The sequence below is a fragment of the Silurus meridionalis genome, chromosome 26 (assembly GCF_014805685.1).
Source record: "Silurus meridionalis isolate SWU-2019-XX chromosome 26, ASM1480568v1, whole genome shotgun sequence".
In the NCBI taxonomy this organism is placed as follows: domain Eukaryota; kingdom Metazoa; phylum Chordata; class Actinopteri; order Siluriformes; family Siluridae; genus Silurus; species Silurus meridionalis.
In genome coordinates, this window is record NC_060909.1 from 18612477 (window position 1) to 18629236 (window position 16760).

At 42.7% G+C, this 16760-nt stretch overlaps 2 protein-coding genes across 6 annotated transcripts in view; one reads left to right on the forward strand and one right to left on the reverse strand.

Moving 5' to 3' along the window:
• Positions 1-831: 831 nt before the first annotated feature.
• On the reverse strand, positions 832-16531 carry atp6ap2 (ATPase H+ transporting accessory protein 2). 2 transcript variants are annotated; one of them, XM_046840667.1, is made up of 10 exons: positions 16361-16531; positions 5906-6132; positions 5100-5230; positions 4775-4903; positions 4493-4588; positions 3985-4122; positions 3821-3874; positions 3218-3367; positions 2688-2804; positions 832-1546 (listed from the first exon to the last, which is right to left on the reverse strand). In XM_046840667.1, exons 2-10 carry the CDS (start codon positions 5946-5948, stop codon positions 1352-1354), a joined length of 1053 nt encoding a protein of 350 aa, XP_046696623.1. In that variant the 5' UTR covers positions 5949-6132; positions 16361-16531; the 3' UTR covers positions 832-1351. The 2 variants fall into 2 exon arrangements, with proteins under 2 accessions (XP_046696623.1, XP_046696622.1); XM_046840666.1 differs by having other exon boundaries at positions 5100-5233; positions 16361-16529.
• Positions 6144-16760, forward strand: part of bcor (BCL6 corepressor) — a 55157-nt gene continuing 44540 nt past the window's right edge. For 2 of the 4 annotated variants that reach the window (XM_046840662.1, XM_046840664.1), the window contains exon 1: positions 15138-15873. The gene's annotated coding sequence lies outside the window, so the exon portion shown is untranslated. Of the gene's footprint in view, positions 6272-15137; positions 15874-16760 lie in introns of those variants that run through there. The other 2 variants (XM_046840663.1, XM_046840665.1) reach the window with 2 other exon arrangements.

Consider the following 16760-nt stretch of genomic DNA (forward strand, 5'->3'; position numbering starts at 1 on the left):
AAGGTTAAAAGGGCAGCAATCTTGGAACATCGTTTGTTCCACTATTTGGTATGGTTTAATGTGAGAAAAGAGGCGGAGTCAGTAGTCGGTTAGTTTATTTTGCTTTCCAAAGCCCCGCCCTCTCAGACTTTAACTAGAAGTAATAGATCATATGGAGACGTGCTAGCTCAGTGGGTAAAATCAGACGCTTGTAAATTCAAATCCCAGCATCACCCAGATCCAACTGTTGGGCCCTTGAGCAAGGCCCCTGACCCTCCCCTGCTCAGGTGTATAAATGAGAATATCATTAATCACTCTGCATAAGGACGTCCACCAAATGCGGTAAATAAGTAATACAGATGCAAAAAAAAAATCTGTTTGTGCAACATGCTCAGCAACATTTTTCTTTTTTTCTCGTTTGTGGTTTTGCACCTTTAGCTCTGGGTAAGAAAGTCAAGAAGGCACACTTGCCTGAAAGGAAGTGGCAAGTAAAAACTTTGCTAAGTGTGATTTTTGCGGCTTCAGCACACCCCGAAATCCTCCTCACGGCAATTATGATCAAATTTATTTCGTAATCCTGGATTCAGCCTTGTGTGTGCGTGTGTGTGTTTGTTTAAATCAAGTCGGTCGTGAACATGCTCTGAACCCTGAAAAAGCAGACTTTCCGTACATGCTGCTGCTTGGTGCCCGTGCAGACGCTCGAGTCACATGGCACAACCACAGAAAGCACCCAAATAGACTGTGTGTTGTATCTGTTTATCGAGCATGCAGTCTCAGAATTCATATTTTTTCTAAAAGGACAAAGGTCACCTGCGTGGCGTGATGTCTAGGTGAAAAGCAGCCGAGTCTTAATTCGTCTCCTAAACGGTTTTATTGAGTTTCAGATGGACAGAAAACAACGTTTCATGGCAATGTGGAAGAGTGATGAAGTTTTTAATTCAACGCATGCAATTCTGGTCAAATCAGCCCACTTTTTTTACCCTACGCCAGATATTATGGTCCAGTGTATCAGGAATTTAAAAAAAGACAATAAATACAGATGAATGAGGGAATGAGGTGGATCACAAACACAGTACCTCACATGAGCACATCTCTACAGCAGAACCTTCACTCCAATAGAAACTGGTGTGCAATTAATGGAAGCTAAACACATGTTCATCCGTCTATCATTTACTGTATACATAGATGTAATCTTTTTTTTTCCTCACCAAAGATCAATAAATATTCTTCATCCTATATTCACAAAATGACATTTTTATCTCTGTACACACACAATATACTCGATGTATGGAAATGAGAAACCTGTACACCCACACAAACACACACGCATAACAACGACACACAGCAACCGCACTGCGGCACAACGCACGGTTTAGTCCATGCGGATCTTCTGATTGGTCATCCTGTAGATGATGCTGTCGTAGCCCGGGTCCATGTTCCACAGGTTGTAGGAGATGACGATGACGGCGAGAGCCAACACGATCATGAGCCACAGCACGATGTTGAACACCACGGCATAATCGAAGTTGTACTTGTAGGCCAGGTTGTAGGGGTTTCCTGGGTTACTCTGGGGAGAAAAAGCACTTAATACATGGTTAATTTATTCTTTTTTTTACTTTATGGAGCTACTTCGGGAAGCACCTGACAAAAAAAAAAAAACTAAAAAAAAAAAAAAGATCGTCTCGAAGCGCTTCACAGGATCTTGTGCACCTTTGCGAGTTTCTGTTTGAAAAGTAAAACGAGGTCAGGCTTTGGTGTGGGTTTTTTTTTTTTATACATAGGAGACAAAGAAAAACAGAAAGAGTGCCCTTGACTCATTTGCATCATGTAAACTGCTGGTTGTGGGTAAGCATGCTCTGGCCAGACACTTCTATTTATAGCCGGCTAGCCACTTCCTGGCTGGCTGGGGGGTTGGGATGGGTTTGCTGCTTTCTGCAGCTCGCCTATTTGTGCAACACGACTGAATACATTTCCCAACCGCACGCACTGCATGCTGTAATTCCACTATGAATTCCGAGGTCTGTGGGCGGAGCTCTAAATCCGTACAGGCTCTCGATTGGTCAACACAGTATTGTAGTGGCGTGCGGTTTCCATCGTCTTGCGAGTATTTGTTCAGATTTGAACTTTGATGATTCTAAAAGTATTAGCGCCTTATGTACTTTAACCTCCTCGGAGACGCTCCAGGGCCGGCGTACGGGGTCGGGTTTGGCATCGTAAACCACAAAAAAATAAAAAGCAGGTTTCCGGAATGGTTACACAGGACCCCATAGTGGTTATCAGCAGTCTTCTGAACCGTCAAACACACATTATACAGGGTGTTTTGTTCTGCTTCTGTTATACGGCATCGCGGGCAAACAATGAATTCCACTGGATCGCTTGAGGTTTTGCTCCTCAGGCGTCGTGGTGCCAAAGATTTCTTATCTGGTGCACTGAACCACAAGTTCCCTGTTTGTACAGGCAACCGCTTAGCGATTAAGGGCAATTATGTGTATTGTGTGTGCGCGCGCACGATCAGGATAAATATCTCAGCAGAGAAAGTGCGACTCTGTGGGACGTCCTGCGGTTTACAGAGAACGAAGGACAGAATAAACAAAAAGGTACAAACGTATGATATAAAAACCTTCGCCTCTTCACCCTGGTGCGTTTTTCTCTTCTGCACGTTTCCAACACGATGGCGCTAAATACACTGACGTGTTCGACACGCTTACCTGTTTAGCCTGCAGGATGGAGCGTGACTTCCTGATGAGCGGCGTCTCGAACGTTTGCACCGTCACCACCTCCACCACCGCGTTGCTGCTGTACACGCCGAAGACGTCCTCAGCGAACTGGGAGACATGACGGAGACGAGAAGGAGGGTTTGAACAGGGTCCCTTCTTTATTCATGTGCAATTCACCAAGAAACTACAAAACTAAACCGGGTTGTAGACCTTTTTCACGACATCAACAATACATTCTTTTTCCAAGCCAAGTATCGATAAACATGCACTTGGACATCACTCAAATCAAATTCCATACTTTTCCACAATTGTTTATATAATGACAGTAAATAGCATTAATTTACTAGTCGGAATTACGTGGATAATTACTACATACAAACTGTTTTTGAAAAAGGTGTTTGTGGTGAACGCGCTGTGGTACCAGTGCAGGTTGAGGAAGCGTGTTCCCCTCCTGTTTAACCGCATGCAGAAGGATCTGAAAACTGAAAACGTGTGGTGTGGGTTTTCTTTTCTTTTTTTACCTTCTGCAGCGCAGCTACCAGAATCTCACGGCCGTCCTGGAACTGAGGGGAGTCTGAGCCGTAGCGGCGGGAGAGTTCCTCCATACCGGCCAGCTCCAGACTGAACAGATCAGGAGCCTGGTCTTTAGCCAAGTGCCTGTGTCTCATCAGCTAGACAGGGGGGCAGAGGAGACACAGACGGTCAAAGCGCAAAAAAAAAAAAAAAACAAGGGAGGGGGTGTGTGAGAAAGAAAAAGACACAAGAACCATAGACAAGAGACGAGACAAAAACAAGAGAGACAAAAACCACAAAGAGTGAGAGAGAAAAAAAAGGGCGAGAAAGCAAAAAGGTGAAAGGTTTACAGAAGAACATGAAGGGAAGGAGAGAAAGTGAGAGAAAGAGGAGGGGCAATAAAGAGGATTAAAAAAGAGAACAAGCAAAATGATAGAAAGAGAGAAGGAAAAGAGGAGTGGAGAGATTGAGAGAGACAGATATGGAGGGGGAAGTGAGACAGATTGAAAGAGAGAATCATAAATGAAGTTTGTTGGAGATTGAAGAAGAGAGAGGGAGGGATGGAGGGATGGAAATGTAAAAATGTGTTCGAGTGTTTTATGTTGACGTACCAGAGCAGAAATATCATGTAGGACTTGTATCTCGGACAGGAAGAGCAGATCAGCCTGGACATGAAGAACAAGAACATGTTTTATTACATATATATATATAAATAGTAATATTAATAATTAGCTGTGTGTGTGTGTGTGTGTGTGTGTGTGTGTGTGTGTGAGACCTCATTGTTACGGCTCAGTGAGTTGAGTGGGAGTGAAGGCAGGACCGAACCCTCCTGTGACAGACGAGTGCGGATCTGCTGCAGAGTGACGGGCAAATCCTCAAACACCGTGTTGGCCATGCCCATCATGTACAGCCTCTACACACACACACACACACACACACACACATTTAAATAAAGATCCCAAGTGTCTAATCAGCGACAGGATGCAGGGTCGAACCCCGGAATCTGTAACCCAGAGGTTAAGGGTCGACTGGACTCCACACACCAGCTGCATACCAACTAAAAATTTCAGAGCACGGTCCCTGTTCCCATGACAACCGCTTTAAACCCGCGGTAACCCTGCGCTCTTTCTGGAAAAACACGCAGGGGCAGAAACGTGTTATTTATTTTGACCTCTGTATAAGTGTGTGTGTGTGTGTGTGTGTGTTTGAAAGATTTCCTGCCTTTCTTCTTTATTATTATATTCCCTTTCCACTAAACAGAGTGTGAGGTGAGGAGTGTGTACCTCCTCGCTGGGGGCGAGCTGCAGGACCACCGGAGTGCTCTCAGCAAACAGGGTGTGGATGGAGTTCGCAACGCTGTCCAGGGTGAAGGGCACCGACTGCAGAGGGGAGGTGGTAATGAATCAGCAGAATAAAAAACGTCAGGAAACCACGTTAGAGTCGCATGACTACAAAATAAAGGAAGTTCAATTCCAAAACTGTGCAACATTAAAAAAAAAAATAAGGGCAGAGGAAGTTGACGAACGGAAACGAGAAGACTTGTGAAAAGAGGTTGAAGCACTCACATTTTCCAGGGGGTACGAGGAGATATTAGAGGGGAGATCCAAACTGTCGATTCCCCGGACCGTGATCAAGGCGTTGGCGCGCGGACGCTGGAACAGAGAACCTACTGCCAAACCGGGCCATTCCAGATCCTGCACAGAGAAGAGACTCCATCAAATATCACATACTCACACAAATCATGTTGAGAGATCCTTCAACATACAGGAGGTGTCGAAATCAAAACCAGAAGTGAGCAGATTGTGTAACTATCTATCTGAGTGAAATAAATCACTTTAGATTTTGATTTTGTTCCACTTTGATAAGCACAAGGTGTATGAGAATAAATACCTGGCGGATCGAGAAGCCCATGGTGAGCGCCACCAGGTCCGGGATCTTCTCTCCAGCAAGCGGCCATTTCCCTGATCTGAAGTTCACATACTGGGGGCTCCGCAGCACCGTCAGCTGGTCCCCCAAAACACCTGCTGAGAATAATAATAATAATAATAATAATAATAACAACAACAGTTTTACTTTTACAGAGTAATAACACACAGATCAGGTGCATCATATCTCATTTCCGCACATGTTTCTGTCTTCTTACTTCTTATATTCTCATTAAATCACTCAAGTTTTAATTCAACCCAATAAATCAGATCAAAACCCGGAAGTAAAACATACAGTAAAAAGGCACATGATCAGGGGGAGACTAAAGGCGCGGTCACGTGACCGGCGCAATCACGTGACTATACAAAGCCCTCTATAACAATTGCGTTTGTGTTTATTAATTGTTTTTTTCTTATAAAAAAACATCTTTTAAAGCATTCACGCTGAATAAAAAACGTGAACGATGATTATTTCCATTGTAAATCTTTCAATCTGATTGAAAAAGCGGCCGAATCCTGAATAACCCATTCACTATGTAGTGCACTTCACAGGTTATTAACAATATTAAACATTATTTCTAGAACCCGGATATACATCAGGAAGTGCACGTGTACAGGGAACGTGCAGCTGTTTGGGATTTAACCCTTCAGCCGGCTGTTGGATTAGCATCCTATGCTAGCCTGGACTGATTCCGACGTTCACACGCTGATCTCTTAATATAAATCACTTTTCAGACAAAAAAAAGAAAATGGAAAACTCCGCGCTTTTACCTGCCAAAGCGGCAAACGTGACGAAAAGCGCTGCGCTGTTCATCGTCCGTGAAGAATCCCGAGATCCGCAACCTGACACTTCCTCCCTCACCGATGATCAGCTGACCGTTTTACTGCACGGCGTGCGTGATGACGTACAACAGACACGTGACAACGGAGAGTTTAGCTGCGTCGCCCCCTAGTGGACGCGTTTGTGTATTAACCTGGAGTTATAAATCCGGGGATTTCTGTTTGGGGGAAAAAAAAGGGAATAATATTAATAATAACAACTTCTGACTGTGTAAAGGGAATATTGGTGGCTGTGGATCTGCAGGAGAGTCATTCTGAAGTTTAAACACTTTAAACAGCTGCGAATCAGAAGCGGAGGTCAGTGTTCACTCCACACACGTGTTTGGTAAATATCTACTGCACATTCCGGAACAGTTCAAAACATCTGACATGGTTTTAAATAATAAAAATTATCTGTCACTTTTCTAGGGTTATTAGTTATTTGAGAATTAAATTAATTTGAAAGTCCTGCCTGTAACTCATGTACATTAGAAAGTACAGGGTACTGAACAGGACTTTTCTGTATTTCTGGGGTCTTTCCCTTTAAAATATTACTAAGTCATTAAAAGTATCCAAATTTCTCTTAATGACCAAATATACACCTGAAATCTTTTTAATTTATATAATACTGTACATTCACATAACAGTGTAAATGTTAAACCATGTTTTCACTTGCTGAACACGAGAAATGTAGTTTTTTATAAAAGATTTGAGTATAAAATGTGTTTTAACGAAGCTTGTGTAAAGGTTGAAACAGATACTTTTATTTTATATGTACATTTTTTAAATGTAATTAATTTAGGTTATGCATTTATCCGAAAATTGTCTGGAGGTGTCCAGACCTGGGGCTATTTTTATTTATTTCTCTCGATGTATTTTTGTTGAATATTTTTTATTAAATCTCTTCCTAGTATAGTGCAGGTTGTAAAGTGGGCGTGGCCTACAGCCTTTTTTTCTCAAAGTTACAGATAATGACAATCAGACGCAGAAAAGAACAACATGCAATAATTAAACATATTTTAAGAGTGAGACTTTTATCAATTAAGATTTCTATAATTAGAGAACCATCATGCATGTAATGGTAATCTGGACATGCGCGATTCTCATTGTATGGGAAGTGTCAAAAAAATGTATATTCTCTGAAAAAATACATTTCCTTTAAATGTGATAATGTCAGAAATCAGGAAATTACAGATTTGACCAGAAATTACATCAATTCATCAGGTCCTGTGATAATAATTTTTTCCTGCAGTTCTTCTCTTGGCCACATGGAGGAGCTCTTGCTACATTACTATGTTTTCGATCGGCGTTGCGAATTCGCGGTGGTTTCTTTCTTTTTTGGAGTCGTTCTCTTTTCTCTCTCTTTTTGTTGTTGTTGTTGCTAGAAATCAATTTAATCAACTAAAATAAATTATATTGAATTATATTGCATATCGTTGAAACCGAGTGTGTTCGATTTTTGCTGCTAATATCTGAAGCTACAAGCATGTTTCTCATTTTTCAAAACTTTTTTGTGAGTCTGAGATTGCACAATCCTGAGGTGTTCCTGCACATAGGATGATGAATGGTACCTGGTTTATGAGTTTACCTAAAGGGTGTGAGGTCTAATCCCAGGTTTTTCGCAACCACACCCGAGTTCTGGTTAGGATTCAGGAAGGAGTGTAATGTGTTGGATCGGATTCTGATTGGTCAGAAGGTGTCATTAGTTTTCTATAAGAGCAGCTCAGACAGGAGTGAAGCGTTCACATCAGCACGAATGTTTGAAACCAGATATGTCTTTAGAAATGATGCCCAGACGTGTACAGAAGACAATTTTTAAATATTCTGCTAAAACGAAAGATACAAAATTTGTGATGTTCTCAGGACATGTTTGTTTAACATTCATGTCTTAAAGTTTTTTGTTTTGAAGGAAACCAAAAAAAGAACGGACGCTGTTTAAGAAAGCGGGAAGATGTTCCACTAGATTTTGTGGAGGTTCGTTCGCCACGAGGGTGGTAGTAAAGTCAGGTGATGTATGTGAAGTGAGGAGGTCTGAGGTGCAGTCAATGTTCTAGTTGATCTTAAAGCAGAAGATCTTCCACTCCATCCCATTGAAAGCAGATCTTCATGGAGCAGGCTTTGTACACAGGTTTGGGTCTCCTAGTTCAAGTGAAGCCCCAAAGTTTTCCATCATAGTCTGTCGAGTTTCCTATAGTACTACACGACGACGTGGAAAATATCCGCACAAGAACGTTTCCTCTTTCGAGCGTAGACTCCGTAGACTTTTGTTGACAAAACAAAAAGAAAGAAAGAAGGAAGAAGGGAAAACAGCGAGACTTCCTGAATGGCAGTGAATTAGACATGGCCTTTTCCGTTTAATCAAAAATGTCATTACATGCCGCGTGAACTATGAGAAGGGTTCGTAATGGAATTACACTCAGGCTCGTGGATTGTAAAAGTGCAGCAGTTTTAGAGTGTTGAGATGCTTCAGAGTGCTCCTACACCCGGAGAACGTTCAGGACCGCCGAACATTCAGGGAAACCCACCTCTGTGCAGAACGCTACAGCAGCGTTACCCGATCGGAAAGCTTTCCAGAACCCTGGAAGACCCCTTTTCCCTGGAGAGCATCAAGAACCAGGATCAATATATTTTTTAAGTTGGTTCCTCAATTTGACCCAGTTTCTCCACTAAACTGTTCTAGACCAAATATTTCACCTGGAATGAAATGATTCATCAGATTTACAATCTGAATTCTAGGCTTGAATTGGGATAATGAAGTTTTCTTTACATCCCAGAAAAGTTCTTCATTCTGAATCCTTTAAAGTTTCTCTGTGGAACATTTTAACTTGGTGTTTTCCAAGTAGAACCCTTAAAGAACCTTTTTTTTTTTTGGGAATCGCTTCCATCAGTTCTCCTTCTCCACATAGACACTTTAGTGGATTCTCCAACTGTAGAACCAAAATGGTTCACATTGACATTGAACATTGATTCTGGAACAAGCTGAAGAAAAAAAACCATCCTAATATCACAAAAAAAAAAACTCATAATCCTTTTTTTTTTTTTTGGGGGGGGGGTTTGACTTCCTTCCACAATCCGATCTCCCAGAATTCCATGCACGACATTAAAGGGTGATGCGATTAGGGAAAACGAGGGGACGTGAATAATTCATTAGCATTTACGGGCTTCGTTTCTTAATTAAGATCCTGTCGAAAAGATTTCAAAGGGCTTCGTTTTAATCCCATGACTTCAGATGGCCACGCCCACATCGATCTCCTTCATCTCCTCCAGGATGTTGTTTATTAGATGGAAACACAAGATTAGCTTGAGAAATGGAGACCATCACCATGGTGACATTCGTCATTAGCAGTAGAACTGCTGTCCTGAAGTCTCGAGATATTTTTGCTGAAACTGGAGACTCCTTCCGTACTCGTCATTACAGAACTTCATTCTAATGCGGTGGAGAGTGTGAACGGGCAGGTGGAACGGAGGGGTGGGGGGGTGATCTTGAACGTAGCTTTGCTCGAAGGAACATTTAAAAGGAATAGTCATCGAGGGAATTGCCCATAATGCTCGGCGTGGGGGAAAAAAGGAAGCATTAGTCATTAGAGTCAGGGTTTTCAGACAGCACTTCACCACAAGATCTGTTTTTTTTTTCTTTCTGTTTCTCGCTCTCTATCGATTAGTCATAATGTCTGTTAGTCATCATACAGCATCGGGGAAGCGCTGCTAATCAGTTACTGATAACTGAAAACCTTCTCAAACCTCTACTACTGATACTTAAACCATATGAACTTCTAACGTCTCATACACCCTGTGAACACCGGTTTTCAGACACCTCAAAAACTCCATTCCTCATTTGCTCTTATATTGAGCTCCATTCTCCTGAGATGTTGTTCCACTAGATTTTGTGGAGATTCGTTCAGCCACAAGGGTGTTGGTGAAGTCAGGTCCTGAGGAGGCCTCAGGTGCCGTCAGCATTCACATTTATTGTTCAGGGTTTGAGCTCTATAGCAGGAGATCTTCCACACACTTCTGCTCCATTTAAAGCAGATCTTGATGGAGCTGACGTTCTGCACAGGGTTTGGGTCTCCAAGTGCAAGTGAAGGCAAAATTCCAAAGTACAATCGTGTGCCTCCAATTTTGTGCAAGTTTGGAGGACGAATATGGTGGGAACGTTCGGTTTTCCTATATTTTGGGACATACAGCGCCGTCGCTGTAGTGTTTTTAATTTCCTTTATTAAAGTGTATTTTGTTTCGATCGTCAGTCATTTCTTCACAGTCTCAAGTTTTCTTTCGCTTTTACGACCCAGATTCTTTTTTCTCTCTTCACCTAATCGGTTCTTCTTTTAGTAATAAGTCATTTTGCTGATCAGGTTTTTAAACACTGACGTGCAGTAATTTTATTCTTTTTTATTTTTTTTAATGAACAGAATATTTTGTACTCATGCCCCGAAAATAAAGAAATAAAAAACCAAAAAAGAGATCTTGAGTCACTTTCAAATACACTCTGAAATACAAAATACAGAAATTCACAAAAATCAAGTTTTGAAATTTATCTTTTTGTGAATGTATTTATGTATAATTTATTTATTATTAAAAAAAAAATTACAAATAATTGATGGTGCAGAACTGGACCTTAAGGACCACCGATGCACCTTCCCAAGCTAAAGTGGCTACTAAAGGTACCAATGGTACTTCATAAGGTATAGGGAAAAAATATTGGTAACCTTGTATTTGTGTGTGTGAGTTTGCGCGTGCACGTGCCAGTCCACGTTATTTTCTCATCTAAATTAATTATGCACAACTCGTTACCCCCCCTCCCCGTTCATCCATCCCCCCCTGAGTAAAGCCTGCGACCACTAGGGCAGTAATGGAGCAATTTGGGACGCGACCCAAGTTCCCAAGCCAGTCGTTTTTTTTTTTTTTTCTCTCGCTCGCGCCAGCCAGGACGGTTTTCGTGGTGAGCGCGAGCGCATGCACATTAAAGCACCGACCGGGCTGTTGCATTCAAGTAACCACCTCTCTCAAGCCCCCCTCGCCCCGACCCAACCTCATTGGGTTTCTTTCTTTCTTTCTTTCTTTCTTTCTTTCTTTCTTTCTTTCTTTCTTTCTTTCTCTCTCTCTCTCTCTCTCTCTCTCTCTTTTCCATCTTTCTTCCTTTCGCCTTTTTTCGTCTTCTTTTTCTCAGCGGGAATCACGGAGCAGCACAATGGGGAGATGGAAGGAGGGAGGGGGAACGAGGGCGCGCGAGGGGAGATCGGATTAAGTAGCAAATCAGCGCGCGCGTACGCACACACACACACACACACACACGGTGCATTTAGTTTGCATTTTGAATGGAAGTGTGTTCCAAGCTCCAGAATTGGTGCTAGAAATAAAACGTGGAGATGTGGATTGGTTGTGCTCGCGCGTGTGGAGGATGATGATGATGATGATGATGATGATGATGCATATCGTGGAAACTGAAAATTTGGACATAAATAATAGCCGTCAACTTTTTACTGTCCGGACAAAATCATTAATTTATTAATTATGTAAATAAGGTAACACAAAAGACAAAAAATGAAGAAAGTGATAAAAGAAGACACCAGTAGAAGTGTGTGTTTGTGTTCTCTGATGTTCTCTTTGGTAAACCTGCATGTGTTAAATTATCCACCAGCCCGAGAGGCCCAGAGCTCCACATCTTCTGACTTTAAACTACGGCTGTTTTTGTGTTGCTGTATTTTCTCTGATGATTTAGTTTATCTTGTTGTAGTGTACACGCTCACGTACACACACTCTCACGTACACACACGCTCACGTACACACACGCTCACATACACGCTCCATCTTTTTAGAATTCTTTTTTTTTCCTACATGTAAATACCTTTCTGGTGGAGCTGCACATGCAAGGCTTTCCCTTTAAAAACAACCAGAGGGGCACAACGTCTTGCCCTCAGCTCCCCTTCATTTGGCCTTCGAGTGCTAAAATTCATTATAAAATATGAGGCATATAGGTGTGTGTGTGTGTGTGTGTGTGTGTGTGTGTGTGTGTGTGTGTGAAGTACAAACTCAGCATTTTAAGAGGAACATAAAGAAGGCTGATGTACACCCCTCTATTGTACATTCCCTTATTCATTCCACTACGTTATTCCCTCTTCACACTCCCCTTATACACCACACTATACGCTCCCCTTATACATTCCCCTTATACACCACACTATACGCTCCCCTTATACACTCCCCTTATACACCACACTATACACTCCTTATACACCACACTATACTCCCTTATACACCACACTATACGCTCCCCTTATACACCACACTATACGCTCCCCTTATACACCACACTATACACTCCTTATACACCCCTTATACACCACACTATACACTCCCCTTATACACCACACTATACGCTCCCCTTATACACCACACTATACACTCCCCTTATACACTCCCCTTATACACCACACTATACACTCCCCTTATACACCACACTATACACTCCCCTTATACACCACACTATACGCTCCCCTTATACACCACACTATACACTCCTTATACACCACACTATACTCCTTATACACCACACTATACGCTCCTTATACACCACACTATACACTCCCCTTATACACCACACTATACGCTCCCCTTATACACCACACTATACACTCCCCTTATACACTCCCCTTATACACCACACTATACGCTCCCCTTATACACCACACTATACGCTCCCCTTATACACCACACTATACACTCTTATACACTCCTTATACACCACACTATACGCCCCTTATACACCACACTATACACTCCTTATACACCACACTATACTCCCCTTATACACCACACTATACACTCCTTATACACCACTATACACTCCCTTATACACTCCTTATACACCACACTATACACTCTTATACACTCCCTTATACACACACTATACACCACACTATCGCTCCCTTATACACCACACTATACTCCCCTTATACACCACACTATACACTCCTTATACACCACACTATACACCTTATACACCACACTATACGCTCCTTATACACACACTATACACTCCCCTTATACACTCCTTATACACCACTATACGCTCCTTATACACCACACTATACACTCCTTATACACCACTATACACTCCCTTATACACTTTATACACCACACTATACACTTATACACCACACTATACACTCCTTATACACCACACTATACACTCCTTATACACCACACTATACACTTCCTTATACACCACACTATACACTTATACACCACACTATACACCACACTATACACTTCCTTATACACCACACTATACACTCCCTTATACACCACACTATACACTTCCTTATACACCACACTATACACCACACTATACACCCCTTATACACCACACTATACACTTCCTTATACACCACACTATACACTCCTTATACACCACACTATACACACCCCTTATACACCACACTATACCCCTTATACACCACACTATACACTCCCTTATACACACTATACACTCCCCTTATACACCACACTATACACTTCCTTATACACCACACTATACACTCCTTATACACCACACTATACACTTCCCTTATACACCACACTATACACTCCCCTTATACACCACACTATACACTCCCCTTATACACCACACTATACACACCCCTTATACACCACACTATACGCTCCCCTTATACACCACACTATACACTCCCTTATACACACACTATACACTCCTTATACACCACACTATACACACCCCTTATACACCACACTATACACACCCCTTATTCACCACACTATACACTCCTTATACACCACACACATATAAAGTATATAAAATATATACATACACGGATATAAAGGAAAATGATAGATAGATAGATAGATAGATAGATAGATAGATAGATAGATAGATAGATAGAAAAATTAAAATAAAGTGCAATGAAAAGGTAAAGAAAGAAAATGGCGCGCACACACACACACACACACACAGTAAGGCCTTAAGCGTGTGTCATTTCCATCCTGCGTGTAAAACTTAAATATCGGGCCCGGCAGACCTCCAGTGTTAAAGCGGCGCACGCGGGACTTTTCTTTGAACTCAAGCAGGTTTATACTGTTGAACTGTTCCTCAGACTCTGATTTACGGTGCTCTAACCCCCCTCGCGCTCTGTAACGCTGCCGCGTGTCCAACATCTTACACCTTATTGTCTCCGTTATTGCCTCTCATCACGTGACCCAGAGGAGCTCACGCGCTGATATAAATACCGAATTTATCTCGTTTTTTTTATCCTCGCTAATCCTTTCATTGATCTTATACACATTTCTCATCCTCTCCCCTCTTTCCTTACCTTCCTCAGCCCCTTTCTTTCATTTTCATACCTTACAGTGTTCTGTCCATTATTTCTCATTCTTTTATATTCCCGTAAGAAAGAAAGAAAGAAAGAAAGAAAGAAAGAAAGAAAGATATTAGAATAAAAATGATTCTAATATCTTTCTTTCTTTTCTTTTCTTTCTTTCTTTCTTTCTTTCTTTCTTTCTTTCTTTCCTAATCACGTATCTCCCTTTCTCTCTTTCTTTTTCCCTAAAATGTTTGTTTTGTTTTTCTGTCCTCTTCATGTATTTTCTTTTCTTTCTTTCTTTCTTTCTTTCTTTCTTTCTTTCTTTCTTTCTTTCTTCATCGTGCATGTGTTATTCTGTCTTGCTTTCTTTTTCTATCGTGTATTTCTTTTCTTTTCTTTTCATTACTGATAGACTCGGGTCTCGGATCGTGGCGCGTGAGTTACATTGAGAGCTGCTGTTTTCGCTGTGTGTGTGTGTGTGTGTGTGTGTGTGTGTGTGTGTGAGGTGTGACTTCGTGTCATCGTGGGGTCGCGAGCGTTTCGTTTGTGATAAAGGGTGTAGTTGTGGCGGTGTTTTCTGTGTCCGTCAGGCTGCTGATTTATTTTGTTTACTCTCTCTCTCTCTCTCTCTCTCTCTCACACACACACACACACACACACACACACACACACACGCTCGCTCGCTCTTTTTTTCCCTTTAGCGGGCGTCGCGCGGAGGTTTTTATGGTAATTGCGGTCCCCCCCTCCCCGGCTGGCCTTCTGGGTAGGGCGAGAGCGAGAGAGAGAGAGAGCGCGTGAGTGAGTATGTGTGTGCGCCTGGGTGTGTGCGTGCGTGTGTGCGCGCGCGAGTGAGTCAGTCAGGAGCCAGTCTCGCGCGCGAGCTCGAAACGAGCAGCAGTTTTCTCGCCTCTCCGGCCGCTCGGCTGCGCGTCCAGGATCTCGCGCGTCCGTGAACTCGAGAAACAAAGAGCGCGCGTCTGACGCGGAGGATTTGTGGAGAGTAAAAAAAAGAAAGAAAGGAAGAGAGGAGAAGGAGATAAACACGAAATGAGCTTGAAGACGGCGTGTTCGTCCCCGGCGCCGGCGTATCCCGCTCTGTGCGCGTGAGGAGCGAGGTGGAACAGACCCGTCGCGCGCGGCTTGCTCTCCCGTGTCTCGTCGAGCCCCCGACATGGCGCTAAGAGGCGCGAGCGGACCCAATTAGTTTGTTTTATTTTTTTCCCGTGTGTCCGCCGGAGTCCACAGGGAAGTGTGTCGGTCTCCTCTGCGCTCGTTGTTTTTTCCTTTCCGCCACATGGACTCGCGCTCTGTTCGGACAAAGAAACGGGATTCGTCTTTCGGAGCTTTTTTCTGAAGGGGATTTGAAGATGCGCGTGCCTCGTTCCGCGCCCGGTACCTTGTTCCCCTCTGAGCGGATATTCGCGGACACTCCGAGGTCCTGAAGAAGCTTCCTGGAGCTCCATCGGCTCCTCTTTCAACTCGGATATTGCTTTTTTTCTGCCCCCGTCCCGACACGGTGCTCGCGCTCCGTCCTTTGTGAGTTTAAGCCAGAGGAAAAACAGCGCTCGAGCTCACCGATTTCACCCTGCTCATTCATTACCGGTAAGAAGTTCTGAACTTTTATTTATAGCGGTTCTCTCTGTGTGTGTGTGTGTGTGTGTGTGTGTGTGTGTGTGTGTGTGTGTTTGGGTCGAGTTTGAGCTTTAAACGACCTTTGCAAAACATCATCTCGTGCACATGAGTCAGGGAGGCATCTATGGCAATCGCGTGCTTCTCCCCCAAAAATAAACAAGTTTGTTTGTAAGCGTGTGTGTGTGTGTGTGTGTGTGTTTCGTGCTTGGCTCGTGTGCATTCCGGTGACCGGATCGGCACGAACTTCACTCCACTCCACTTCACACTAACGTGCGCGAGACGTTTCGTCGTCGCGAGTTCGCGTTCTTTCCTGCATAAACGCCTGTATTTCCGGGATGTCATTCATTTAGGATTTTATTTATATATATTTATAATTATTTATATTTATATATATATATATATATATATATATATATATATATATATATATATATATATAGGACTTTCCTTCGCTGACCTTTGGTGGATTTCTTCTTCTTCTTTTCTTCCTCGGCGTCTATTCAAAGTGAAAACAGACCGCGATTCCGTGGAAGCGTCGGCTTTCTCGGAAACGCACGTGTTCTGTTTTTTTTCTTCTTTTCTTTTCTTTTTTTCTTTTTCACGTCAACTTCGATCGCGGACTGTTTCCTCTCAGCGCGTGCATACAGCGAGTTGTCCTTTTCTCTTTTATGTGTGTTTTTTTTAATAATTATTGATTTGAAGCCTCGCCCTTTTCTCTCTTCCAGACGGTAAACTCACCTTGTGCTCGCGGCTTTGCAGTTAAGCGCTTTTAGAGGTCACGCGCGCGCACACACACGCACAAATATGCACACACGCAAACACCGCCATTTCCTTGCTTGTTTTTTTTTTCGGGTTCG

Coding starts and splice junctions, on each gene's coding strand:
- atp6ap2 (XM_046840666.1), bottom strand. CDS start 5,948: ATGAACAGCGCAGCGCTTTTCGTCACGTTTGCCGCTTTGGCAG. Junction 4,589..4,774: donor CCTCGTACCCCCTGGAAAAT/GTGAGTGCTTCA, acceptor TCCCCTCTGCAG/TCGGTGCCCTTCACCCTGGA. Junction 3,368..3,820: donor TACATGATATTTCTGCTCTG/GTACGTCAACAT, acceptor CCCCCTGTCTAG/CTGATGAGACACAGGCACTT.